This window comes from Thecamonas trahens, assembly GCF_000142905.1.
Source record: "Thecamonas trahens ATCC 50062 unplaced genomic scaffold supercont1.31, whole genome shotgun sequence".
NCBI classification, from domain to species: domain Eukaryota; order Apusomonadida; family Apusomonadidae; genus Thecamonas; species Thecamonas trahens.
In genome coordinates, this window is record NW_013657649.1 from 275,885 (window position 1) to 302,142 (window position 26,258).

Below are 26,258 nucleotides of genomic sequence, written 5' to 3' on the forward strand. Positions count from 1 at the left end.
CTATCCACCCGCCCGCCACCCGCCCGCCACCCGCCCGCCACCCGCTGCCTGTCAACCACCCAACCCCTCCCCACCCCTCCCCACCCTCCACCAGCAATCGTCCGTCAGGCGGAATGTTCCGAATGCGAGTTGGGGACGGGGGGTGGCAGGGCAACATGGCGGTGGTGTGTCCGGCGGTGACGGAGGCTGTAGGCGCGCCGCCGTGCTTGACCTCGCCGTCGACGGCGTACGCTCCGCTGGCCATTGCGACGCTGATCGTGGTGGGCCCGGCCATCGCAGTCTTTGGCGTCATTCCGAGCCAGACACTGGCCCTGGCACCTGCGGGTGCAGTGGCGACGCAGCTAGCGGTTATCGTCCTCGCGGCGGCGTCGCTGGCGGCGCTCATCGGGGCGGCATGGTCGGATCCGGGCTGGCTCCCGCCGCGGGCGGCAGTGGACGAGCCCGACTACCGCCGGTGGCTTCCTGGGTCCCATCGCGAGCTCCCTGTACGCACTGCTGCCGGTGGCGAAGCTGGTGTTGCGCTGGTGAGCGGTGAGGCGGAGGAAGGCGTGGGAGACAAGCTGTGTACCACATGCGGCATCTTAAGACCGCCGCGATCGTCGCACTGCCGGACTTGCAACGTGTGCGTGCTCCGGTTCGACCACCATTGCATCTTTGTGGCCAACTGCATCGGGCGGCGCAACCATCGCTCGTTTGTGGCGCTCCATCTCATTGCCGGCGTCCTCTGTGTCCTCCTCACCTGCGTCTGCCTCGCATTCGCCATGGCGCACCTCAAGACGGTCGGCCTCCGTTCCTCAGCGGTGGATGTATGGGCACTGCGGCTCTTCATCTTTACTGCCTCGACGACCTCCATCTACCTCGCTGGCTACCTGCTCGCCATGGGCGGCGCATACCTCCGCCTCGTCTCCCGCAACGTCCTCACCAAGGAGTCTCTCAACGGGAGTGGTGATGCAGTCCGAGCCATCTACTCTCGCGGCGTCATCGCCAATCTCTGGACCTTTTTCACCGAGCCCTGCCCGCCGCGTCTTATCGACCTGCGGCCGTAGCCCACTGTCCGCCGTCCATCGCCTTCTGCCCACTACCCATCATCGCCCATGATTGCTATCTGCCCATCCCCGCCCTCTGCCCATCATCGCTCTCTACCCATCCCCGCCCTCTGCCCATCATCGCTCTCTACCCATCCCCGCCCTCTGCCCATCATCGCCGTCTGCCCATGCCCGCACTCTGACAGTTGGCTCGGTAGATTCGAAAGTGAATGCGACTCGCGACGCCGACCACGCCACGACCACCGCCAAAGCGAGACACACCCACCGCCACCAGCCCCCGCACAACCACCCCCACAACACATAGCCCACACCTCTCCCCACCACTCCCACCACCCTCTTCCCCCCATGGCTACGGTCATCGACCTGACCGAAGACGACATCGACCTGAGCTACCCCGAGCGCTCGCAGAAGTCCCGTGGTCGGCGACATGGGCCAGATGTAGCACGACCACGGCCAGTGGTGGTGATCGGCGATGAAGATGTTATCGATATCACCTCGTCCATCTCCCGTGGCCGGTGCCGTATCCGCAAGCGCAAGCGCGCACAGGCCGGACAGCCGCAGCCTGCTCAACCTGCAGTCGCCCCCAGTCGGCGAGTCATTTCGGCCATCGACGTGCTTGGCGGCGAAGACGCGTTCGAGTTCTTTGCAGGATCGGCGACGCCGTCGCCTGGGGCTGGTGGTCCTAACGAGGAGTTGGCTGGCGAGCAAGATCTGCAGCAAGCTCCCAAGCGCCATCACACGCTCTCAGCCTCGTCACAGCAGCCGTCACCTCTGCCGCAGCCGGTGCCGGTTATGGTGGGCCAAACGCAGGCCACAGACACCGCTGGCGAGCAAGAGCTGCAGCAAGCTCCCATGCGCCATCTCACGCCCTCGGCCTCGTCACAGCAGCCGTCACCTCTACCGCAGCCGGTGCCGGTTATGGTGGGCCGAACGCAGGCCACAGACACCGCAGCATTGGTGCTCAAGAACAAGATCAGGCAAGCCCGTTCGAGGATGCCGGCCAAGCCGCCGCAGGCGCTGAGCTCGCGGCGCGCTGGGCGGTCAAGCCCGTCGCTCTCCAACTCGATGCCGAGGCCGCAAGCCGAGAGCACACCGCTGGTCACACGCCCGGACTCGCTGCTTGGCAACAGCCTTCGCCGTAACATCCTGGCGGCACAGGCCGAGAGCAGGAAGCACCATGTGGCGCTACAGGCGCGCACGCGATTGGCCCGCGCCGCCGCTGCCGAGCCGAGCAACGAGATCACTCCGATCAAAGGCGGCGGTGCGCTGGCGTCGGCTTTACAGCCGTCAAGGTCCCCTCAATCCCCGCCGCTCGCGCTGGCCCTCTCACCGCACCCGCTGCCTCCGAACCAACCGCGGCCGGCGCCCCAAGCGCGGCCGTCGCGCAAGAAGCCGTCGCTCATCTCGCGGCAGCTGGAAATGTCGATGGAGATTACCATCAACAAGGACCGCGATCCACTGACCGGTATTCTCTCACTCGCGTACTTGTTTGACCGATGCCGGCTCTGGCCTCCGCGTTCGCTATGGGAGATGCTGATGTCGGTGGTGAGCACTGCCGACGCCTCGTTGCCGAGCGGACGCGCTGCGTCGGTCACTGAGCACGCGGTGACAGCCGGCCAGTCTGGGTTCCCCGAGTCGGCACCGGCAGCAGTCGTGCGCATGTGTGGCGAAGTCCTGCGGCGGATCACTCTCTCATGCGAAGCGAACACGCTCCAGTTTGTGTGGCAACCGGAGAACTTTAAGGTTGTGCGCGAGGCGCTCGACACGATCGCGCGTGGTGGCGCTGACGGGCACCATGGCAGCGCGGCACTCGTCGGCGTGTGTGCGGTGCAGTATGTCGCCGACGGCAGCGTGGTCCATACCACTGAAGTCAGCAACACGCTGTTGCGAGTCGAGTCGTGCAGTCTTTGCGCAAGCATGCAGGGCGACGACGAGGGGCTGCGGGGAAACATTGCGGCGATGGTGGCGGCCGCAGTGGCTGCTGCGGGTTCGCAGGCCGACGTTTGCGACGTGCGCCACGTCTGCGCCATCGCCCAGCAGGCGCTGGCCTGCGGCAGGGCGCACAGCGATTTCCGCGAGTTTGACGCGGCCGACGCTGCTAGCCGCGCGTATGTCGCCCTGCCGCACGACGCGGCAAAGAGTCGTGCGCTGCAAACGCTCATCCGCGAACTGCCACAGCTGGCGCTGGTGTTGCTCAATAGGCTCGTACAGGATCAGTTTGCATGCGGAAGCACAAGCGCCCAACCCGAGGATGGGACGCCGTTCCCGCGGCTAGTCCACGCCATCACGGTCACGCTCCGATGCGAGCTTTGGCCGGGCACCGAGCCGCGCCCTTACCACCTAGCCCTGCTGTGGCACTACCTGCAGGCGGTAGTCTCCACTGAGAAGAGCTCAGTGACGCGACTGGCGGACAAGTGGCAGACGGCCGCGCAGGAGACGGCGGTTGGGCTCGAAGAGCGGTGGAGTCGAGTGGTAGCCAGTGACCCTCAGGCACGGATCCAGCTGATGCTCATGCGGCGGATGATGGTGGGTGGCGCAGTTCCGTAGCGCAGTGGACCAGTGTCACACAGAGTGGTCTTTCGACTTATCGCCTAGGAGCGAGAAGCCGTACCGCGGCGCGAGGACAAAGACATAGATGAGCAGACCAAAAACAATGACCAAGGCAAAGAGGCCGACAATGACGTAAGGATGGCGGCGGGCAAACGATGGCGGCTTGAACCGCTTGCGGGCGGCGTCGGTCCGCCACAGCAGCCGCAGAAACGACTCGTCGTTGTCCATCGCGGGCTCAATGACGAGTACAAACGGCGGCTCGCTGCGGCTCCGCGCCAGCAGTGCCGGGGCCAGATCGTAAACCGGCTCCTCGCCCGTCGCCGACGATGGCGGCAGAGCACGAAAGACATGCATCGGGAGCGCCGCGAGTCGCGCCGTCACCTCGGTCATCGTCTTGGCCAGCGGTGCATCCAGCTCCATTGGCAGCAGCGAGCCGCCGGCAACGCCCGCCGCCGCCAGAACATCCGCCGCGCGGCCGGCGATCCTCCGCAGTGCTGCCGCAGCCAGCCGCCGTGGCAGCGACGGATGCGCCACCAGCAGCGCCACCAGCGATGAGTCTGTACAGCGGAGCAGGTGCATATATACCTCTGCCTGCAGCGCATACACCACTGGCTCGCCCTCGCCTAAACCTCCGTCCTCGGGCGCTGCCGTCTCCAGCACCCGCGGCAGCTCGCTCCGCAAGGTGCCCACAAACCGCGAGGCGTAGGCCACCAGCGTCGTTCCCCGGGCCACACCCAGGCCGTACACCAGCGTTTCTGGTGGTAGCGGTGGGAGACTGGCCATAGACATGGAACCGTGAAGTGGGTGGGGAGGGGAGGAGGGGGAGTGAGAGAAGGAGTGGCTCCACTCCCAGAGAACCTGCCTGCATACTCCTTGTCTGCCGCCGTCACCTCGTCGCCTCGCCTCTCCGTCGCCGGCTTCCGAACCACAACACGACAGAACAGGATAACATGACATGGTGTGGCATGACATGACCTGACATGCGCCACTGTCACGGCCACTGCCAAATACGGCTTGGCTTGGCTTGCCAGAGACAGCGGAGAGAATGCTATCACCACAAAAAAGTGCCATCCTTGCACGACGGGCTTCCCCCCCCTCCCCCCTCCCCCTCCCCCTACCCCCCTACCCCCGTCGACGCCAAGCACCACTCCACTCCACTCGTCCACTCGCTCTCACTCTCACCTCTACAAAGACGGGCGGGGATATGACTCAATCCAAATACGAGGAGCGCTGCTCTGTCAGGCAGACGCCTGTGTTTCTGGAGCATGTTCGAGACGGGGTCCGGTCACGCCTCCTCTCCGCCCTCACTATGACCATGCTGTTTGCGGTTGTCTCCTTCCTCATCTTTGGCGCCTTTTTCCGCAACCCGCTCCCGCTATACGGCCGTAACATTCCGGCGACGCTTGAGACGGTGCTTCTTCCAAGGCGTGAGCTGGAGGCTGCTGTGGTGGCCACCGGTGATGGATCGGCCGGAGCGAGGCCAAGCGAGCCCTTTGCCAAGTTTCGCATCGCCAACAAGCGCGGGTTCGGCGTCAAAGACGCGGTCATCACGGCATCGATTGCGTCGTTTAGTGTCCCTCCACTTGTGGCGGGGACAGTCCGATGCAATCCGCTGGCGGCCACGCTGCTGGTGCAGCAGTACGCGTATCTCTGTGATGCCCTGCTCGACGGCACCGCCACCACCGATGCCAACGGCGTGGCCGTCTTTGACGCCACCCGCTTTGCGCCCGGCACGCAGCCAGGCAAGTACAACGTGACCTTTGTCAGCGGGCCGTTCTCGACCTCGGTCGAAGTCACTGTCACCTCGCCGGTCGCTTATCTCGACTTTACTGTCCCGCCGCTCGCCTCGCTCAGCGACTTTACTGGCGTGTTTATCGGCGACTCGGCGTCGATTCCGTTCTATGTCACTCCGTACGACGCCGAGGGCAATCCGCTCGCCGGCCGCATTGTACGGCTTGTCTCGCGCTCGATCGACGGCTCGATTGTTATTCCCGTCGACGAGTACCACCCAACCCGTGCCGACAAGGTCGTCTACCTCCCGCTCCCGCAGTCGGACAAGGTTATTCTCCTCGAGAACAACGTGGCGACAACCAACGCCACCGGCGCCGCCGCCTTTGAAGCCCTCACCGTCGTGGCTGCCTCGCATCCGGTCGCCTATCTCACTTTTATCTGCGACGGCGCCGCCCTCGACCTCTTTGCCGACGCCTTCCGCCCGCCGATTGTGTTCACCGACGCCGATGCCATCACCATTGTCGAGCAGCCGTCGGCAACCGTTGTTGAGGGCCAGCCACTGGCGGTCCAGCCGCGGCTGAGGGTGACCAACGCCGCCGGGGCCGGCCTCGCCGGACGAACAGCCTTTGCGCTCATCGCCCGCCGCGACGGCGTGCCCGAGCCCGAGTTTCTGCAGTACGTCAATCCGCTCGAAGACCGCAAGCAGCTGACCAACCCCATTTCGGGCAAGACTGACGCCGACGGCTTTGTCACCTTTGCCAATCTCGGCTTTGGCATCGACGGCCCCGCCGGCGTCTACACCCTCGTCTTTGTCGTCGACGGACTCGGCTCAGAAGTGAGCCAGGACATTACGGTGACGACGACTGTTGCCACAGTCTCGGTCTCATACTTTCCGGTCCTCCCCATTTCAGTCCCGTACGAGGAGGTCAACTTTCCGGTTGTCGCCATCTCGGACGCCAATGGCCGGCCGGTTCCCGGCAAGACGCCCAAGCTCATCCCCAACCCGCGCGCACGCGGCCAGTCGCACGCTCAGCCTTCACTCGCCAACGGGCTCGCCTTCTTTGACCTGCTTACCGTCACCGCCGTCGACTTTGACTCGACGTACGGCGTCGACCCCATTCCGTTCCCGCCGACCCATCTCACCTTTGTTGTCGACGTCGATGGCGTCCGCACCTCGCTCAACGTCTCCTTTGTCCCGGCGAGTGATCAGTACGTCGCGCCAGTGGCGACTTGGATCGAGACCGTCACCCCGCCGCCAGCGCTCATTCTTCCCACCGACGTCCTCAACGTCTCGCTCACGCTCCTCAATGCGTTCATGGATCCGATTCCGCTCACTCCGTCCATTCTCTTCTCCAACCCACTCATTCCCTCGGGCATCTTCTTCCAGACCGCGGTCCGGCTCGTTAACTCGGCGACGTTTGTCAGCACATATGAGCTTATTCCCGCCACCGCCCAGGTCGACTACTACAACACAACGCTTGTGGACGAGCCGTGGCGCGCGACTGCCTTTCCATACCTCTTTGGTGTCAATGGGTACACTGGCTCGTTCACCTACCAGATCTCACTCGCGCCCGGCGGGAGTGCCAACGCCGGCCGGTCCTCGCCGGTTGCCTCGAACCTCTTCGAGGCTGTGCTTTACAACCCGATTTCGACCTATCTTTCTTCGGTCCAAGCCGATCTCTCGGTTATCGTCCGCGACGACGCCAACGCACTCGTCCCCAACTCTTACGTCCAGCTCAACGTTCTGCCGTACACCTCGGTCGACGTCACCTTTCTCTCGCTCCTCGGTGAAGTGCCGCTGACGGGCGTGGTCTCATCGGCCGTCGCAGGCTTCACCAACGCCTCGGGCGTGTGCGCGTTTGGCGCGCCGACGTTTTTGCCCAACGTTGTCGGCCCGGTCGACGTCTTTTTCTACGCCGGCGGCAAGCTCCTCACCGGGCTGGTCAAGGTCAACGTTCCGCGGGTGGTAGCCAACATCACCATTGTCACGCCAGCAGTGTACTTTGATGCCACGGCGCTCGACAGTGCCAACGCCGACGTCATGCCGTTCTTTGTTCCGTTTACCACCCAGCCGCAGGTCCGCCTCCTCGACGCTGCCGGTGACCCTGTGGTCGGCGCGCGCGCGCTCATTGCCGTCGCTCAGGATCCGACGACCTACAGCTACTTTGAACAGTCGGACGAGGCATTTGTCGGACGGGTGACCGTAGCGTCTGGAGAGGAAGCCAAGGTTGCCTCGATGTTTTCTCTGCCTTCCGACGCCACCGGCCTTGCTACTTTTGAAGACATCGGGGTGTGGTACGCGGTCGGCGCCGACGGCTCTCCGCTCAAAACGCCAGCGACGCTCCGTCTGCGGTACTTTTCCGACGGTGGCGCCGGCATCGATGGTGGGCCGATTCACGACGTGGGGACGCCCAACACGGTCCGAGTTCTCGATACTGTCACCATTGCCATTGTGCAGCAGCCGTCGTCGGTCGCCTCGCTTGGCGTTCCGTTTGCAAAGCCGATCACCCTCTCGCTCACCACGGCCTCGGGTGTGGTGCCGGATGTAACGTATGCCACGGTCTCGGTGGTGTCCGGCCCTGTAGTGACCAACGCCGACGGCAGCAACACGTCGCTGGCGGCATCGGCGCGGATTTCCCAGTCGCTGTGGCCGTTCCAGGCTCGATCCAAGTTTGTGGTCGATACCAAGTTCGAGCGCGGCGCCGCCGGGCGGTACGAGCTCGCGGTCTCGTTCCCCGGTGCGCCATCGGTTGTGCTCGAGCCGATCGAGCTGACGTCGCGGGTCTCGTCGCTCCGGCTGGTGCGCCAACCGCCACTGGTTGTTCCAGTTGGCGGCCTCTTTCGCATCTCGGTGCGGGCGTCGATCAAGAGCGGCGCAGTGCTTGGCGGAGTGGTTGTCCAGGCGCGGCTCATCCGCGGAACTACGAGCGTGGCCAAGGCCATCCGGCTCGACCAGATCGGACGCAACCGACTCGACGCGTCGCGCGTTTCCAACGCCACCGATACCAACGGCATTGCCGACCTCTCGCTCACGGTCGAGTCTGCCGAGCCCGGTCTCTTTACCCTCGTCATCACCACCACCGACGGCCTCGTCGCCTCGCTGCCGTCGCGGCCGTTTCTTGTCACCAACAATGTCAAGAAAGTGACATTGCTCCAGCAGCCGACTGGCCTCGCCAAGCCGCTCATTCCGACGCGGACCCTCAACGGGCGGTCCGACACGGTTCTCATCACGTCCGAGGGTGACCAAGGCGTGTCGACAATGCAACAGCCGGTTGTTCGGGTGACTGGCGACCTCGGCGACGCCAAGAACGTCCCGCTCCCCGGCGTCGCCATCGAGGCCGTTGTCGTCCAGTCGTCGACCACAGACGGAAGTCTCTCCGGGACGACCATCACCGCGCAGGATGTGTCGCGGCCGGAGCTGCTCTGGAGCCGCGGAACGGCGGTGAGCGACGCCAATGGCGTGGCGCGGTTCTCGGACCTGCGGTTCACTTCGGGTGCAACCGGCGCGTACCGGCTCATTTTCCGCGGGCGCGGCATTGAGTCTGTGGCGTCGGCGCCGTTCCTGGTCACCAACGTCCTGGTTCCTGACGCGGAGCGGCTCTCATCGTTCCGAGCATTTGTCTTTGTTGTCCTCATCCTCATGCTGCCGATGCTGTATGGCAACATCATGGGCAACTCGCGGTACGCCATTGTGGGTGCGGTCATTCTCGGACTCGCCTTTCTGGCCTTCTCGTTGTTTTTCTGGCCAACGCGGTGGCGCCATCGTCGCCCAAGGACGCGTTCGAGGTCACGCTCAACGTGGTGACGATTGTGGCGCTGCTCGCGGTGCTAGTCTGGTTCGTGGTGGTTCTCGTCGGCACCTTCCGTGGCGCGGCCACGTTTGTGGAAAAGCGCGAGGTTCTCGCCTTCGAGACCGTCAAGCGGCTGCTCTCGCCGACCCATGCGAATCAGTACTGGGAGGACAAGCTGCGGGAGGCTGCCGGGTCGCGGATTCGGCGGTGGCGGATTGCGCTCGCTGACAAGCTCCCGAGTGTGCTGGCCGACAAGATCGACCCCGGCCCGCTCGACGATGGAAGCGGCAACCCGTTTGAGCCGTTTGAGACCAAGGCTGACTTTGTCTACCCGCAGCGGCTCGTCATTGCCGCGTTTGTGGCGGGCTTTTTTGTGGCAATCATGACGCTCGGCGCGGTTGTCGCAGTCCTCTGGGTCCGGTACTACGCCGATCTTGCGTTCCAACAGCTGCTCAAGGTCGAGCTTCTCTTGGAGCGGCAGCAGCAGGCACTGCAGGCTACGGCTGCGGCGTCTGGGCTCGATACGTCTGCAGGCGATCTCAAGGTGGCGCTCTCGGCATCGTCGTCACTCTCGCACTACTTGGTGGGCCTAGTCTCGTCGCCGGTCTTCACCGAGCTCCGCAAAGCGCTTCTCGACGCCGGTGCGGTGGCGGTGGTAGGCACGCTCATCTTTGTGGGCGTCATGTGGTATCTGCTCCTTGTCAACTACCGCAAGAACGTGTTTCGGCTCCGGCGCGGGCTGGTGGACAAGGTATTGTACAAGCAGAGCAAGTACAAGGCGCTCCGCGCGCCGGCGTACATCGGCATGCAGACGGTGCACACACTTGCCGGCTACGCGACAACCTTCCTCATTCTGTGGATTGTCTTTTCCTCGTCTTTTTCCGGCCAACACGGGCGTACGGCGCGTCGCGGATCCTCCCGCTCGTGCTCTCGCTCCTCACGCTCAATCTGCTCATGAAGCTTGTGCAAAAGTTTATCATTGCCAGGTACGTGGTCTCGAGCGACCACCCGTTCCTCCTCCCGAACCCACGGTGGTGGTCGCTCTATGAGCTCGTCTATACCTTTCTCAACATTGTCAACGGCGTCTCGCTCACGATTGTGCGGTTCTCGGGCGCGCTCGGCGCGCTCGTCTTTACCTTTTTGCGAATGGACTACCCGGTGGTCAACAAGACCCGCGAGCACGCCGACCCAGGCTTCCACGCCTACGTGGCGATGCTCCTCCTCGATCACGTCCACAACAACCCTGTGGTGGTCGTCGCCTCGCAGATCTTCATCCAGTCGCTGCTGTACGGGCGGGCGCGCGACGGCGCCGACATTGTACCGTACCGGCTGCGGATCGACGACCCGGACTCGGGCTTTCCGTCGCCTCCCAAGCCGCGGCTCTCGCCGACGGCGCGGCGAGCCCGGCTCCGGTGGGCACTCGCCGTCACCCTCATCAACAATCCGTCGTTGAGGGCAGAGCGCTGGTTTGCACTCGAGGCCGCCGCTGCCGCCCGCGCCGTCCTCCGCGCTCCAGGCCTGGTCGTCACCAGCCACACAACACTCGACGACGAGATGTTTGTGGGCGCGGTGGCTGCCGGCAACACCGATGGTCAGAGGGCAGCGCCGATCGGCGCCAGCAGGGTCGTCTCGACGGCGCCTGCACTCGACGGCGGCTCAAACTCGGCCGACGGCGTTGAGCTCGAGATGTTTCCGGGTGTGACGGCGGTGTCTGTTGCGCCTGCGCCTTCGCATCACCCCGCCCATGCGTTGTCCGAGAACTCGTCCTCCGAGCACTCGAGCACTCCAGAGTAAACACATCATCCTAACCCTGCAAGGGAGCGAGTGCTAATTCATTTACTCGTCGTACTCGTACTCTTCGTCGTCGTCCGAGGCAGCGGCCGAGTCGGGCTCAAAGTCCGACTCTGAGTCGTTGCGGGCCTGGCTCGCCTGCGAAGTGACGAGCGGATCGTCGTCGGCCTCGAGCTGTGCGGCAACGGCACGAAGGGCGGCGGCAGAGCGGGTCTTGCGCCGCTTGGAGGCACGGCGAGTGGCGGCGCCCGAGGCGCCGGCCGAGTCGCTGTCGTCGCCGCTACAGGCCGAGGCATCGAGGTCGAGGTCGAGAGCAGCGGCAGCAGTGCGACGGCGGCGGCGCTTGCGAGAGGCTGTAAGCGGCTTGCGGCGAGTCGACTTCAAGCCACGCGCACGCTTGGTGGGCGAGGCATCGTCATCGTTGTTGCTGTGGCCGGTGGACGCGCGTGAGCGCTTGCGGCGCGAGGTGATGAGCGGGTTGACCGAGACCTCGTCGGCCTCGATGGCGGCGCGGAGGAGGTGGAGCGCGCTCGCGGCGTGTGGGTTGGCGGCGATGGCAGTGTCGTCGGGCATCTCGGGATCGCCAAACGATGGCAGTGTAAATGCGGAGGCGGTGGGCGAGGCCGAGCGGTCGATGGTGAGGCGCGACGGGGTGTAACCCTCGCACTTGGCCTCGGTGAGGCCGTAGAAGATCTTGAGCCCGCGCTTGAGGCGGAGAAGGAGGATAAGGGCGGAGGATGCGTTGATGGCGTCGCGGCAAGAGAGTACCGGGCTTACCTCTGGGTTGCCGTCGACAAAAGCCTCAAGTGCGCCCTCGATGAGTCCGCCGGCCGATGCGACTAGGCGGTTGACCTCGTAGACGACGTAGAGCACAGCGTCCTCCTTGCGGTAGGGCAGATGGGCAAGGAGGCCGGCGATAAAGACGAGGTAGTCAAACGGCGGCGGCTGAGCGCGCGACGGTTCAAAGGTGCGGACAAGGGCACCGAGCCAAGCGCAGCGGCGTGGGCGTGAGGAAGCGACAAGCTGGTACAGGCGGACAAAGAAGGGGCCTGGAAGGGTGACGGCGCCGTCACAGGGCGCCGAAGCAAGGACTGGAGCGGCGGCGGCCAGTGCCGGGCCAGCTGCGCCCTGGTCAAAGGCGAGACGGACGCCGTCCATGAGGCGCGAGTGGATCATGTCCGAGTCCTTATCGGCGATGTGGGCAAGGAGGCGGAAGGCCATGTCGGCGAGGGTTGCGGACGAGGCACGGGCGCAGGCGACGGCCATGAGCGGCGGAACAGCGATGATGGGGTGGACAAGGCCTTGACGAAGAAGGAGGCCGAGGACCTGGAGGACGGCGGCGCGGACCTGGGCCACCGGCGAGGCGACAAGCGCAAGCACGGCGTCAAAGTGAGTCTGCAGTACGCCCGACGAGGCCGAGATGTAGGCGAGCTCGGTGTCGGACTCGTCGTCCATGGTCAGGCCTCCCATCCACGCCCGCTTGGCGGTCGTCCCGCGCTTGGCGAGCGCGGCAGCCTTGAGCGAGAGCGCCTTGCCGGTCACGGCGGCAGCGTTGGTGGAAGCGACGAGGTGCGAGGACGAGCGCTCCTGCTCCTCGGCCGCGAGAAGCTGGGCAAAGCAGCGGAGGATGGTCGAGTGGATCCGATGCGGCGTCGACGGTGCAAGCCACTTGGCGAGCGCGCCTGCGCGCGAGGTCTTTTCCAGCAGCGACGGCTTGCGGATCCAGACGTTGCCGGCAGCTTGAAGGGCGCGGAGAAGGACGTTGGCGTCAGGATGGCTCGTAAACTGGAGCATGAGCTCGTAGACGGCGGTGACCGGTGAGGCGTCCTCGTCGGGTCGAGCAGGGGCAAAGACCGAGGATGGCGAGGATGCGAGCGGGGCGGACGCCAGAGTGGCATCAAAGTCGTAGTGGCGGACGAGGAGGCCCATGCAAAAGAGGGCGCGTTGGAGGTTGCGGCGCGCCTTCTCGGTAAGCTGGTGGAGCGGGAGGCCGGCGCACTGCGAGGCAAAGGCGTAGAACTTGCCGAGGACGGCGTCGCGGAGCCGGGCCGCGGAGCGGGTGACGTGAGTTGTGAGGGCGGCGAGTGCCTTGGCCACGCCCGGAATGACGTCGGCGGGCTTTTGGAAGAGCGCAGCAGTGAGCTCGGTCTCGGCGAGCGAAGCGAACGAGGCCGCCGGGCGTGGCATGACCGGGAGGGCGAGGGCGAGGATCTCGGCGGCGAGGGCGAGGGTAGCGAGAGCCTCCGTCGAGGCGCCCGAGGCAGCAACCCGGAGGTACGGCGCGAGCTGGGCGGCGTGCGGAGCGGCGGCGGCTGGCGAGCCCTGGGCGATGAGAAAGAGAGCGCGCATGCGGACAACTAGCGGCGCGGCGCGGACCTTGGGTGAAAAGCCGGAGAGGTCGTGGGCAAGGATCTCGTCGACGAGCTGGGAAACAAGGCCGCGGGCTGGCGGGGACGGCGGGGCGCCGACCAGCTCAGCCATGAGGTCGATGAACCACTGGGCCGAGGAGGCGGCGAGAAGAACCGACGAGGTCTCGGTGTCGGTGTTGTCGTTTGCGGAAGCGTCATCGTCGGAGAGGATGGCGACGAGGGCCAGGATCTGGCCGATGCGGGCGCGGAGCGGGAGCGGTGAGTTGTCATCGAGCCAGAGCGAGCGGAAGAGAGCCTTTGTCTTGTCCTGGACCGACTCCTCCTCGTCGTGGATGCGCGAGGCGAGGCGCTTGAGGACCCAGGGGACCGAGGCATGGCGCGGCGACTTGGCCACAAACTGGCCGAGGACTTTCATGGCGCGAACGCGGACCGAGACGGCGGTATCAAGGACGCGCGAGGCCATGGCCGAGAGCAGCGCGTCGAGCGAGGGCAATGCAGAGGCGAGGCCTGAAACCTCATCGTCAGCGGCGCGCTCGTCGTCCGAGTCGACAATGTACATGCCAGTCTTGCGGGACCGGCGAAGCGGGTCAGCGCGCGCGTCGAGCACCTGCATCAGCGCCTCGCCAAGGAGGTCGAGCGCGGTCTCGCGGACGCGAGCCGACTCGTCGAGCATGCGGCCGAGGACGGCGGAGCGGACTTGTGGCACTTCAAAATGGGACCAGGCGGTCTTGACGACGGCGGCGACGGCACGAAGCGCCTGGGTGCGAAGCGAGGTTGACGAGTCCTGCAGCGCAAGAACAAGCGCCGAGAGAAGGGGCGGGAGCGAGCGGGCGAGCGGGCGGTTGAGCGCGAGGCTGATCGCCAGCTGCTGGGTCCCGAGCAGCGAGGGAACAAGCAGGGTGGGCGAGGCCGGATCAAGCGAGGCGCGCGCGGCGCCGGCGAGCACCGACTCGGCGCCGGCGTCCGACTGCGAGCGGCGGAGCCCGCCAGGAGCCGAAGGGCGGAGTGCCGAGAGCAGTGACTTGCGCGAGCGCATGTTTGCGGGGCGAAAGTCGGCAGTGGAGACGTCGATGGCGGCGAGCTCATGGTACACGGTCTTGAGCATCGGCGGGAGCTCCGAGCTCGCCTCCCACTGGGCGAGGTAGTAGAGACGCGCAAACTTTGCGGCCGGCGCCGACGCAGCCTGGATGGCGAGCGCGTTGGCGAGGAGGACGTGCTGGGCGAGGTCGCGTGGCGGGGGGATGGTGGTGGCGCCGAGGGCGGTGAGCTTGGCCTGGAGGCCGGCAACGGCACTGGCGTCTCCGCCGCCGAGGCGGACCAAGCGGAGCCGCGACTGGAGCCGCTTGGCCTCTCGGGCGAGAGCAGAGGCGGCAAGCTCGTCTGCGAGCGCGGTGATGAGGCAGGCGTCGCAGAAGAAGAGAGGCGGGGTGTCGGCCTCGGCGAGGCCGATGCAGCTCCCGTGGAACCAGCGGGCGCACTCGTCGCAGGAAATCATGAACTGGCCAACGTACTCGATGGCGCACTCGACGCACGAGATGTCTTCGCCGAGCTGAGCCGGGTCGCCCTGCGACGACGGCAGTGCAGGAGGGAGGCCCGAGGAGAGCGACGATGACGAGCGCTCGAGCTTTGCAAGCGAGGCGTGGATGGAAGGTGTGCCGTTGGTGTGGTCGTCTTCAGCAGGCGCGGCGGCTGCCGACGTGGCGGCGGCGTGTGGGGCGACAACGGCGGGGATGGCGGCGGCGGCATGGGCGGCAAGGGTGGCGGCGACGCGGCCGAGGAGCGAGATGCCAAACGCAGCCTGAGCGGTGGGCACCATGCCGCGGTTGCCAGCGCAGCGCGAAGCAAGCGTGACCGAGATGAAGCGGGCAAGGGCCTCGGCGGCCGGCCACGAGGGGTGGTCGAGAACGGCAAGGACATCAGCGACAAAGTTGTCAAAGAGCGCCTTGTAGTCGGTGGCGAGATCGGCCTTGCGGGTGCGCTTGTTTGGTGAGCCGGGGCCGCCTCCGCCGAGGACCGAGATGGCCTTGTTGAGGAAGAGCTCGACAAAGGCGCGGCCCGAGGCGAGCGCGTGCGCGTAGGTTGAACCCTCGGCAAGAGCAACGCTGTTGGCCTCGTCGTCGGATACCGACCCGTTCTCGTCGTCGCCGTCGTCGTCGCCGTCACCGTGGGAGACCTTGGCCGAGAGTACAGGACACGACTGGAGGAGGAGCATGACAAGGGCCGAGACCATCTGAATGGCACGCGGCGGCGAGCCTGCCGCTGCCGCCGAGCCCGGGAGAAACGGCACAATCTCATGCTCGATGCGGTACGACCGGAGCCCGCGCCGCGAGACCGGCAGTTTGTCGAGCGATGTCAGAATGTCCTCGAGAATGGTGAGCCTGTGGAGCGGGTAGCGGGCAAAGATGCTCTGGATGACCGGCAGGGTGGCGAGCTGGAGTGGCGCGACGCCCTCGACAAAGAAAGTTGAGAGGATCATCGAGGTGAGCCCGAGTACGACGGTGTCCGAGTGAGTGGTGAGCTGAACAAGGGCGCGCCAGGCAGCAAAGGCGTCGATGATCTTGGTGGTGAGCATGTTGACGGTGCGGAGCTTGGCGGCCTTGCGTGCGCGCGGCGCCTTGCCCCGAGCACCACCAGCGGCGAGAGGTGCGCTGCTGTTGTCGTCGGACGCATGGTCGCCAACGCCATCGTCGTCGTCGTCGACGTCATCGTCGTCGTCCGACTCGCCGTCGCTCCGACCGGTGTAGAGCGTGTTGGCGGAAGCAGAGGCCGACGACGGGCGGAGGTACGAGATGTCGTGGGCGGGGAAGATGTTGACGCGGAGATGGGTCTTCGTAAAGGTGAGGACGGCTTCGATGAGGTCCTCGGAGCGAAGCTGGCGCGGAATGCCGGGGGCGGTCATGATGGCGAGGACAGTGAGGAGGGCCTCGAGGGCGAGCGCGAGGTGTGGGTGGAGGGGAGCGTTGGCGGACTGGGCATCGAGCGAGAGGACGAGGCTTGACGCTGGCTCAAAGACGCCACGGAGGAGCGCGGTGAGGCGGAGGAGCATGTCAAGTGGGGCCCGGGCGAGGAGCCGCTGGCGGGCGAGGGTGGCGAGCGCGGCGCGGAATGAGGCCATTTTGACGGCCGGAAAGTGGGCATGCAGCTCGTGCGGCGCGCTCCGCACGAGCTCCTCGTGCTCGAGGAGGTCGTCGAGGAGTGGGGTGAACTTGGCAAACGGGGCCGAGGCAAGGAGCGCATCGGGGCCCGGGCCGTTGTGATGCGAGCCTCCGTAGTCCATGGCGGCAACGCCCGAGTCGGAGCCGGAGCCGGAGCCGGAGCCCGAGTCGGATGGCGGGACGGCGTTGGCAAGCGGCGGCCATGCTGGAGCCGGTTTGCCCTTGCGCTTGCGGCGCGACGGCGACGTGGCGGGGAGCGCCGGCGGCGGCGACGGCGACGCGGCGACACCGGTGGCCGACGCGTCGGATGGCGGCGGGGATGGGGCGCTGGCCGGGGCCGGACAAAGGGTCTCGGCCATGTTGCGGATGCGAGCTTTTTTGCGGCGCTTGCCCTTGCCCTTGCCCTTGCCCTTGGCGAGCTGGGAGTCTTCGTCGTCGGCAGATTTCACGACCTTTTTCGGCCGCGGCGGCTCGGCCACCAAGTGCGGCGCCGAGGAAGCAATGGCGGCTACGACGTCGGCAAGTGGACCAGCGGGCGTGATGCGTGCAGCAAGTTCGGGCTTCTCGTCTAGCAGCTCTGGGAGCGGCCGAGGCACCTTGGCCGCCAGCGGGGAGACGTAGCTCACGTCCGGCACAGCGAGCGAGGCGAGGACGTCGGCCATCACCCGGCGCTTGGTGCTACCGGACACACGCGGCCCCGTAGCGGCGAGGACAAGCGAGGTAGGCCCAGCAAGGGTGGGCGGCGCAATGTCGGCCGTGGCCAGAATGGATGCGTTGACGGTAGACGTCAGCGAGGGGGGCCTGCTCGAGTCGTGCATGGCGTGGGGGGTATGGGGGGGGGGGGGGGGGGTGAGGGCGGAGGGGAGTGTGACGCGATCGGAGTCTGAGGAGGCCAATGGGGCATTCATGGGGAGGCTTGTCCGAAAAAGGTCGTGGAATGGAAGGAACAGAGCGACAGAGAGGGGAGGGGGGGGGGGGGGGGGGGGCACACAACACGTGACAGCACAGCGGACGACGCATGGCGAAAGACGCGAGGAAAGGTGGGGTGGGGCTTGAGGACATGGCTGCGGAGGTTGTTCACCGCGTTGCGTTTGGCGTGGGCGTCCTTGCTGCGGCTGATGTGGTGGCCATGGCAAGGACCTGCCGCCGGCTGCATGCCATGCTGCTGGGCTCGTCGTACTCGGCCAGCCGGGCGCATGCGCTCGTCGGCTTTGAGCGATGCGCCGAGGCCGGGATGTGGCAAGGTGCGCGGCTGGCGCTGGAGCTCGAGCTGCGGAGCGAGGCTGAGGCTGAAGGCGACATCCGGTGGCGGCCGCGGCCGCATGCATGGCTCGCTCCGGTCTTTGCGCCCGGCCTTGCCGGGTCGCCAGGCTGGGCCGATGCGGTGCGGGCGATGGCAAAGGCTCGGATTGTAGCACCGGTGAAGGACGGTGCGCGGGTGCGGGTGCGGGTGTGGCCAGAAGAGCGGATCGAATGGGACTCGGTTCCGGACATCGATGACGAGTACGAGTTCGACGCAAACAACGAGGACGAAGACGACGATGACGACGATGACGACGACGACGACGGAAGCAGCAGCAGCTCTGTGCTCGACGGTGGAAGCAAGATCCGAGATGAGACGATTATCGAGTGGTGCGTGAGACGGAGGCTTGATGCGATGGCGGAAGAGCTGGTGGTGGCGCATGCGGGAGAGCTGGCGCCACGGCGGAGGCTGGCGATGCTGCGAGAGGCGGCTGGCGCTGGAATGGCCGGTGTGGTGCGGGGCCTGGTGGCAGCCGGTCTTGTCGACGCCAGCGAGGAGATGTCCCGGGTGCTGGTTGCGGCTGCCGGTTCCGGACAGGAAGAGGTTGTTGCTGCGCTCCTGACGGTCGAGGGCGTCGATCCTGCGGCGCGCGGGCAGGGCGCGCTGCGAGCAGCGTGCGAGGCCGGACACGTCACTCTGGTCGAGCTGCTGCTTGCCGACCCACGGGTGGATCCTAGCCACGATTCGAGCGAAGCGTTTCTGACGGCGGCGGATGAGGGACATGCCGAGGTGGTGGCACTCCTGCTGTGCGACGGGCGCGTCGACGCCGGCAGTCGCGACAACCTCGCGCTGTGCCGGGCAGCCAAGGCCGGTCACACAGCAGTGGTGGAGCTGATACTCGGCGCGCCCGGCGCCGAGCCTGGTGCCGTCGACAACTACCCGCTGCGATGGGCGGCCAAGAACGGACACGCCGACATTGTAGCGCTCCTGCTCGCGACCGGACTCGTGAATCCGCGGGCACGGCGGAGCGAGGCGCTGATTGGGGCGGAGGCGGCCGGGCATGCGCGGGTGGTCGAGCTGCTGCGGGCGGCAATGTGAAAGGCAGCGGCGCAACGGAGGTGTTTGTTCAAGATCGTATGAGCTGGCTCAGCGGCGCGAAGTGCCGCAGGCCGAGCAGACGTCGGCCAGGACATCGTTGTGGAGGGTGCAAACGAGGCAGGCCCAGTGGCCGTGCGTGGCGGCTGCGAGGTCAGCGCCGTGAGGAACGGCGGGCCCACCGGCCTGGCGGCCGCGCGGAGTGGTGCCGTTGTTGGATGGTGGCGGGACCAGTTCGAGGTTCTGGGCCCATTCCGGTGTAGCGTACGGGTGGCCGGGAACCGGCTGGTCCGAGTATCCATAGGCTGCCGGCGGCGGCGCACTGCGCTGCGGAGGCAGGTCCGCAGCAGGCGGCGGCGCGCGCTGTGGCACAAGATCGGTGTCAGGCTTGCGGCGGGCCTTGGCCTTGGCTTTGGACTTGGACTTGGGCTTGGACTTGGGCTTGGACTTGGACTTGGCGTCTGGCTTGGCGACCTCGGAGCGCGACGCGGCGCGCGACTTTGTACGGGCGCGGCGCTCAACCGAGTCGATGGGCGGGCCACCCGGGTACTTGACCGATGGGGTTGGATGCGGAGTGATGGTGTCGTACGCGTCGGCGTTGGAGGCCTTGTGTGTGGTCTTGTACATGGGTGCCATCTTCTTGCGGCAGAGCAAGTAGCGGAGCAGGAGGAGGACGACGGCGACAATTGCGGTGATGAGCGAGACAACAGCCGGGAACGTGAGGCCGCCCTTTGACGAGATGACGACGAGGACCGAGAGACCGCACGTGCTGCTCGCGGTCTCGCACGCGTCCTTGGCATCGCCCTTGAACACGTTGCCGCACTTGGGCATCTGGAAGTCGTCTTGCACGTCGAGCACAAAGATGAGGATGGAGAGGATGAGGCCGGCAAGGGCGGCGAGATAGATGACGCATCGCGAAGCCTTCTTCCGCTTGGAGCCCGGCGGGAGCGGCTTGATGGTGATGGCCATGAGCGAGACAAAGGAAATGAGCAAGGTCACCAGCTTGGCGACAATGACGTAGACCAGCATGGAGACGGCCTGATTGTAAGCATTGCGCAGGGCGGTTTTTGAGCAGAGCTCCGGCCCAGCACACGGCAAAGCCCAGCTGAGCTGTGGGCAAGCAGCCTCGAGCGAGCGCATGGCGTCCGAGCCGGCCGATGCCACACACGTCGAGTTAAACGGCTGGCGGAGCAGATCCGAGGCCTTGGCACTGTTTTCGAATACCGAGAGGGAGCATGTGGTGCAGCAAGCAAAGCCATCTGAGCCGCGTAGTGCCATGCCTAGAGCCGCCAGCACCACCATGTCCACCAGCAGGTTGAGCGTCGCCACCACCACGTAGACCTTCCGCAGCGTATGGACCCGGTACCGGACACGGTCGTACTCGGCCTGGTCCATGATGGGGGCCTTGCGGTAGATGAACATGGCGAGAGGGGTGGGGGGGGGGGGGGGTGGGAGGGGGGAGAGGGGAGAGAGAAGTGGTTGTGGCTATGGCGGTGGTGGTGGTGGCGGTGGCGGTGGCTGGCTCTCTGCTAATTGGCAGTCCAAGCGATGTCACCAAAGCCGAAGAACCACATCAGTGCGGCAGAGTATGGCGCATCAAGATGTGATCCTGGCATTGATGAGGGTCTGATCAGGGCGGTGCATCGCACTGTGGGTGGGGGCTGTTTTTGTTTGTGCATGCGTAGGTGGGTGGGTGGGTGTGCGTGCGCATGGGTGGGTGTACCCGTGTGCCTGTCTCGCCATGATCGAGTCCTCTACCTGCTGTGGCTTGAGAGACCACCGACTGAACACGTCAGGTCCCACGTGATGGCCCTTCCCCCAACCCCACTCGGCACGTGTTCGCCATGTGTGTAGTGAGTTGGATGGCGTTGCTGGGCCTGGTTCTGCTGGAAATGGCCGCTGCGGGGGAGAGCCCGTGGTTGGCCCGGCCGCGGGTGGTGGCTGGCGGAGCGGCGCTGGCCGGGGTGGTCGTCCCGCCAGCGGCGCTGGTCCGGATCACCCGCTCCGGAGTCATGCGGTGCTCGGGCGGACTCATCGGTCGGCAGCAAGTCATTACTGCAGCACATTGTCTGGTGGGATTAGACGTGGCTACTCTGGCTGTCCGCATCGGAACCAGCTATGCCGTCGCAGGCGGCGAGGGAGTTGTGCGGGCGGTCGTCGAGACTCTCGTCCATCCGGGGTACGATGGGCGGGTCCGGTCTGGCTACGATGTGGCGATCATGGTCCTCGACGAGGCGGTCGACAGCAACAAAGTATCTCCGCTTCCGCTGGCGGCTGTACGCCCGCCGAATGGGCTGGATGGGGTGCTAGTCGGCTTTGGTGCCACTCATCCGTCGGGATCGACCGCCTCGCTCCCAGCCACAGCCCGCTACGGTGATGTGCGGGTTGCTCCGCCGTCCGAATGTGGGTACAAAGGCGGCGTGATCAACGCCAGCCAGCACATCTGCGCCTCGGCACCCAGCAGGAGCGAGATGACCTCGTGCGCCGGCGACTCGGGTGGGCCGATGCTTGTTCCGGTTCGTGGCGAGCCAACAGCCTGGCTCGTTGCCGGCGTCGCGTCGTTCGGCTCGGTTGTCTGTGGGAGCGAGGGCCGCAAGGGCGTGTATGTGCGGATTGACGCGGTGGTGGCCTGGATCCGGAGCGTTGTGCCCGAGGCGCTTGTCGCGCATCCGGGCGCCCGTGGCCAGACGACCGAGCTCGCGCTCTCCGGCGAGGCGCTCGGCCCGGCGCTGGAAGCGGTGGCGCCAGCCAACGCGACCCGGATTGTTGTGCTTGCAGGCTCTGCATTCGTTCCGCTCGCTGGCGTCGCGCTGGCCAGCGTCGCGCCCAACAACAGCGTGCTGGTGGTCGGCGAGTCTGGTCGCCTCGTCGTTGATGGTCCGCTCGCGACCGGCGGCGTGCTCGCGCTACGATTCAACAGCTCGCTGGACATTGGCTCTGTCGGCAGTGTGCTTGCCGGCGGGCTGGCGGTCTCGGCACAGTCGCGTCTGCTGGTGCGGATGGCGCGGCCGAGCCGCGATCCGGCACAGGCGCCGCTGCGGGCCGGGCCTCGCGGCCTCGCGCTCGCCGGCACACTTCGCATCGAGTTTGACGATCCGTCTGCCACCGCTGCCAACGTGTCTGTGGATGGAGTCGGCACGGTTGTGGGCGCTGCCACCGGCGAGGCGGTTGGCGACATCGACGCGGTTGAGTTAGTTGGCGTCGACGGCAAGTTGGCCTCGTTTGGCGGCGCCGGGATCCAAGTTGTGTGTGCGGCATCGGCGTGCACACTGCAGATGCGGCGGAGTCAGGGAAGCGCCGCCGAGCTCAGCCCGGCTGCCATCGCTGCAATTGTCGGTGCTGCACTCGCTGGTGGGCTCCTCGCCGGGCTGCTCGGGCTCTGGCTGTGGCGGACGACGCGGATCTTGGGGCGAACAACGCCGGACGCCTCTGACCTGCGGCGGCGGAAAAGGCGGCGGGGGAGGCGGCAGATCAAGCGGCGGATGCGGCCGTTCTCGGCAGGACCCGTCCTCGTATCTGTGTCTGCCACAGACGTTCCGCAGAGCTCGTCGTCGGGGTCGTCGGAAACGTCCTCGACTTTGGCTCGGTCGACCTCATCGTCGACGCGGATGCCCGAGTTTATGCGGCTGTCGTGGGTAGGCTCTGCGAGTAGCACCCCCACCGTTGATCACTGCTCTACGTAGTTGGCCGGGAAGACGCCGACGTTGCCGTTGAGCTCGCCGGACCACCAGCCGTCATCGATCTTCTCAAGGACGGTAATGACATCGCCCTCGTTGAAAGAGAGCTCGGTGTCGTCGGTGGCCTCGTAGTCGTAGACGGCTGTGCAGGTCTCCTTGGTAGCCGGCGGGCCCGGTGCGGCCTTGGCCGGTGCGGCGGCGGGCGCCGTCCGCGGCTCGGCGGTGGTCGACGCATCGGCGCCCTCGACCCCATTGTCACCGCCGTACCCGCGCGAGAACTTGCCGCGCTGGACGTAGTCGGCCTCGGCGGCAACAGTGTCCTGGGCCTTGGCCTTCTCGCGCAGGGCGTGGATGTCCTTGACATCCTCCACCGCGCCGCGCATCAGGCCTGTCGCCTTGGAGCCCCACCGCTGGTCCTTCTCCGAGATGTCGTTGACGTAATCCGGATCGGTCTCCCAGTCTGCCCTCCCCCCACCACCATCATCCAGAATCATCTCATGCCTGTTAGTCCGTCTCCGCTCCCAGCTATCGCCTTTGCTGTCCCATCGTCCCCTCCCCTCCCCTGTCCCCCGCCCCCCACCCGTTCCCCGTCCCCGGCTCCTCGGCCGCCACACCTACCATCATCACTCCCGTCCTATCCTCACCGCCACGCCACACATGCACGCATACAACACACACACATATATGTATATATATATACATATTTATATGTACCACACATGTAAGTGTCCCCCCTTCCCCCCCGCTTCCTTCCCCCCACTCCACCCCCAAACAAGGCGCCACCGTCTGTCTGGTCTTCCTCAGAACTGGCGGGACTTCCACCCCACCCCTCCACACACACACCGCACACCCCCCCCACCCACACACACACACTCCCTTTTCTTCTACATACAGAGTCCAGGGTAAAGCCCTTGGTCGCCTTGCCGTGCTCGTGCTTGGTATCGCGGATGTAGACAGACATGTGAGTTGGCGAGAGTCAGGTGGCTCGAAAGCCACCGCAGTACCCCGCCCCGCCACCTCGCCCCGCCCGGGAACGGCGCGCAGTTAGGCATCATTTACACGGCACTACGCATCACGGGTGGACGCCCGCCGAGTCGAATTCCCCTTATTCTTGACCTTCTTCTTGGACTTGTTCTTCTTCCGCTTCCGCTTGCTCTTCTCCTTCTTGCTCTCCTTCTTGCTCGCCTTCTTGCTCGCCTTCTTGCTCTCCTTCTTGCGCTTGCTCACAACCTTGGCCGGCTTGTCCAGCTGGGCCAGATCGTACATCGAGACGAGGTGTGCCTCAACAAAGCGGCCGTCGCGCGACCAAGGCCCGCGCGAGTGGGCCTCGACCCGAAAGGCGTACGCGTTGTCGCGGACGCTGTCGGCAAAGTGGGCGAGCGCACTGGCAACATCGCTCTCGTCGTCGGCGGGTGGGAGCTGCGGGAGGTGGATGGAACGCGGCATAAAGGCGAGGGCGGCAGCAAGGAGCTTGACGTCAAAGCCGTCGCCATCGACAAGCTTGGCCTCGCTCGAGACGCGCGGCACGATCGCAACATCAATGAGTGCAGACCGGTTGAGGTCAACAACAGTGAGCTCGACGTACGGCATGTGCGGCAAGTTCGGCGAGTTGACATGGACTGATGAGGCCTGGTGTGGCAGGCCGGCGTCAAACGCCTCGGCGTCGAGCACGATCTGGACGCCAACGCTCTCGGCGGCGGCATCGTCGTCGTCGTCGCTTGTGCCACGCCGCGACACCGACGCCGACGCCGACTTGCGCAATGTCTTGCGCCGCGACTTGGGCGCGGCGAGCTCGGCGAGCGACGGCATGTCAACCATGCTCGGGTTGCGAATCCGGATTCGCGCCACCCGGCCCTGTAGCACCACCGTAGTCCGCTCATGGACCGGCAGCGTCGGCAGGGCGCTGGAGACGAGTACCTGCAGCGGCACCGCCTGGGCCTCGGGCACCAGCCGCTGGAACATCGAGTATGAGGGGAGATGCGGGACGACGGGATTGCAGCCGAGCGAGAGCTCGGCCATCATGTTGGCCCGCAACCCGCGCTCGAGCGCAAACAGCCTCGCCAGCCCTGGGTACCGCGAAATCGAGTACGGAATGGTCTGCGAGCCGATGCCGTCCGAGTAGTACTGCGAGAACGAGGTGCCGTACGGAACCAGCAGCCGCCCATCGTCCGACGACGGTATGACCGAGCTGACCACCACCGAGGTCGCCAGCAGCGCGTCACCCTGTGCGATGCTGTCAAACAGCTCCTCGGCGCCGGCGCGGTACATCTTGAGCGTCACCAGCTGGGCCTCGCCCTCGGACAGTTCGACGTAGCGGAAGAGCGATCGCGACGGTGCCGACCCGTGGCGGGCAGCAGACCTGGGCGACGACACGTAGACCACAATGCCGGCAATGTCGACCCGCACGCCGTCGGGCACGTGCAGCAGTGCACGGAGCGGGATGTAGTCCAGGACCGGCCGCGGGAGCGCAAGCGACGGTGCCGCACCCGGTGGAATCCGCCGCACAGACGCCGCTGGGTGGGTGATGTTGAGCGAGAGCTCCCACAGATCACGGTAGTTGTACGACTTTTTCGACCGGTACCCGGTGACCACCACAAGGTCGCCGACAGCAAGGTCGGCGTACAACTCACGGCACGCCTCCTGCCACACCACAGCCTCGATCCGATACGTCAGGTCCTCAAGCACAAATGAGAACTTGAACGGGACCCGCGCCGACGAGCTCGGCCCACCGTAGTACTGAAGCACTTGCTTGCCTGTCACCTTGCCCAGCAGCGGAGAGCTGCCGACCTTGTTCGACTTGAAGCTGGTGACAGCCTCGGCGAGCGACGGCAGCGGCGTCGCCGCAATCTCGGCCTCGAACGCTGCCACCTCGTCTGCGCTCATGTCCAGCGCCCCACTCGCCTGCCACTCTGGTCCAGGCGGGAGCGAGTGGTCGTCATCCAAGTTGAGATATGTGGAGCGGACCTGCGTCAGCGGAGCAAAGGCCTGCTCGGCCTCGCTCGCCTTGCTCGAGTACACCAGTGGCACGAGAGGATTCACCAAGATCTCGCCCACCGGCCACTCGTCCGACAGCGGTGAGACCCGCAGGTTGAGTCCATGTAGAACGAGGAAGCCCGGGCCGCCGACCCTCGTCTCATCGTACCGCACCCGGAGCTCGGTGACCTCGACAACGGCCCCGCGCACCAACTTGCCGCTCTCCACCAGCTTCCCAAGCACAGGTGCCAGCACCACCTTGGTCTGCACATCCAGCCCCCACCCCCCCACCTCCCGCATGCGTGAGTCTACCCGCATGCTCCCCCATCCCCCCCCCCCTTTCCAGCCGTCATGAAAGCGCGCCAGTTTTCGCGCCAGTTTTCAGCCCGCCCTCCCCCACCAACCCACCCACCCACCTCACGGTGCCCCCCTCCAAGCACCACCACCACCGTACCATATGTGATCCATCCGAGAGGACAATGTCGTATGCGTAAGGAGCGGCCGGAGGCATGACAGCGCCGACGACGGTGCCGTACTCTGCAGTGGGGGCGAACTTGTAGACGGCGGCCACCTGGACGACCACAGGGGCGGTATTGCTCTCATCATCAACCACAAGCGACCTTCCCGAGAGCAGCACCTTGTCCACCGCATCCTTACTCAGCACAGAAGCACTCTGCTCTGCCTGCACTGCTTTCGCACTTGCACGCCGCCGCTTCCCTGCCATGCCAAGTCGGCCCGCACGAGAGGTGTGTGTGTCCGTACCCGTTCCCATGTCCGCAGCCTGGCCGTCGCCCGCCCGCCCGCCCGCCCGGCCCCCCACCCCTCCGCCCCTCCGCC

The 26,258-nt window shown here is 65.9% G+C and overlaps 9 protein-coding genes across 9 annotated transcripts; 5 read left to right on the top strand and 4 right to left on the bottom strand.

Annotated features, from left to right (window-relative positions):
* Positions 1 to 155: 155 nt before the first annotated feature.
* On the top strand, positions 156 to 1,046 carry AMSG_07190 (palmitoyltransferase ERF2; the record flags this gene model as incomplete). Its single annotated transcript, XM_013901183.1, has 1 exon — positions 156 to 1,046. One exon carries the CDS (start codon positions 156 to 158, stop codon positions 1,044 to 1,046), a length of 891 nt encoding a protein of 296 aa, XP_013756637.1.
* Positions 1,047 to 1,391: 345 nt separating this feature from the next.
* On the top strand, positions 1,392 to 3,552 carry AMSG_07191 (uncharacterized protein; the record flags this gene model as incomplete). The annotated part of the gene is made up of 2 exons (XM_013901184.1): positions 1,392 to 3,505; positions 3,537 to 3,552. The coding sequence occupies 2 exons, from the start codon at positions 1,392 to 1,394 to the stop codon at positions 3,550 to 3,552; spliced, it is 2,130 nt and encodes a 709-aa protein (XP_013756638.1).
* Positions 3,463 to 4,863, bottom strand: AMSG_07192 (uncharacterized protein; the record flags this gene model as incomplete). The annotated part of the gene is made up of 2 exons (XM_013901185.1): positions 3,463 to 4,351; positions 4,845 to 4,863. The coding sequence occupies 2 exons, from the start codon at positions 4,861 to 4,863 to the stop codon at positions 3,609 to 3,611; spliced, it is 762 nt and encodes a 253-aa protein (XP_013756639.1). The 3' UTR covers positions 3,463 to 3,608.
* Positions 4,864 to 4,905: 42 nt separating this feature from the next.
* Positions 4,906 to 10,934, top strand: AMSG_07193 (uncharacterized protein; the record flags this gene model as incomplete). The annotated part of the gene is made up of 3 exons (XM_013901186.1): positions 4,906 to 9,027; positions 9,102 to 9,980; positions 10,079 to 10,934. 3 exons carry the CDS (start codon positions 4,906 to 4,908, stop codon positions 10,910 to 10,912), a joined length of 5,835 nt encoding a protein of 1,944 aa, XP_013756640.1. The 3' UTR covers positions 10,913 to 10,934.
* Positions 10,935 to 10,954: 20 nt separating this feature from the next.
* On the bottom strand, positions 10,955 to 17,251 carry AMSG_07194 (uncharacterized protein; the record flags this gene model as incomplete). The annotated part of the gene is made up of 1 exon (XM_013901187.1): positions 10,955 to 17,251. The coding sequence occupies one exon, from the start codon at positions 17,249 to 17,251 to the stop codon at positions 10,955 to 10,957; it is 6,297 nt and encodes a 2,098-aa protein (XP_013756641.1).
* Positions 17,252 to 17,415: 164 nt separating this feature from the next.
* On the top strand, positions 17,416 to 19,966 carry AMSG_07195 (uncharacterized protein). Its single transcript, XM_013901188.1, has one exon. It carries the CDS (start codon positions 17,452 to 17,454, stop codon positions 18,772 to 18,774), a length of 1,323 nt encoding a protein of 440 aa, XP_013756642.1. The 5' UTR covers positions 17,416 to 17,451; the 3' UTR covers positions 18,775 to 19,966.
* Positions 19,967 to 20,633: 667 nt separating this feature from the next.
* AMSG_07197 (serine protease 27) lies at positions 20,634 to 22,423 on the top strand (the record flags this gene model as incomplete). Its single annotated transcript, XM_013901189.1, has 2 exons — positions 20,634 to 22,277; positions 22,316 to 22,423. The coding sequence occupies 2 exons, from the start codon at positions 20,634 to 20,636 to the stop codon at positions 22,421 to 22,423; spliced, it is 1,752 nt and encodes a 583-aa protein (XP_013756643.1).
* AMSG_07198 (cortactin) lies at positions 22,371 to 23,462 on the bottom strand. The gene is made up of 3 exons (XM_013901190.1): positions 23,341 to 23,462; positions 23,067 to 23,082; positions 22,371 to 22,908 (listed from the first exon to the last, which is right to left on the bottom strand). The coding sequence occupies exons 1-3, from the start codon at positions 23,407 to 23,409 to the stop codon at positions 22,439 to 22,441; spliced, it is 555 nt and encodes a 184-aa protein (XP_013756644.1). The 5' UTR covers positions 23,410 to 23,462; the 3' UTR covers positions 22,371 to 22,438.
* A 25-nt stretch (positions 23,463 to 23,487) lies between these two features.
* AMSG_07199 (uncharacterized protein) lies at positions 23,488 to 26,145 on the bottom strand (the record flags this gene model as incomplete). Its single annotated transcript, XM_013901191.1, has 2 exons — positions 23,488 to 25,685; positions 25,876 to 26,145. The coding sequence occupies 2 exons, from the start codon at positions 26,143 to 26,145 to the stop codon at positions 23,514 to 23,516; spliced, it is 2,442 nt and encodes an 813-aa protein (XP_013756645.1). The 3' UTR covers positions 23,488 to 23,513.
* Positions 26,146 to 26,258: the final 113 nt, after the last annotated feature.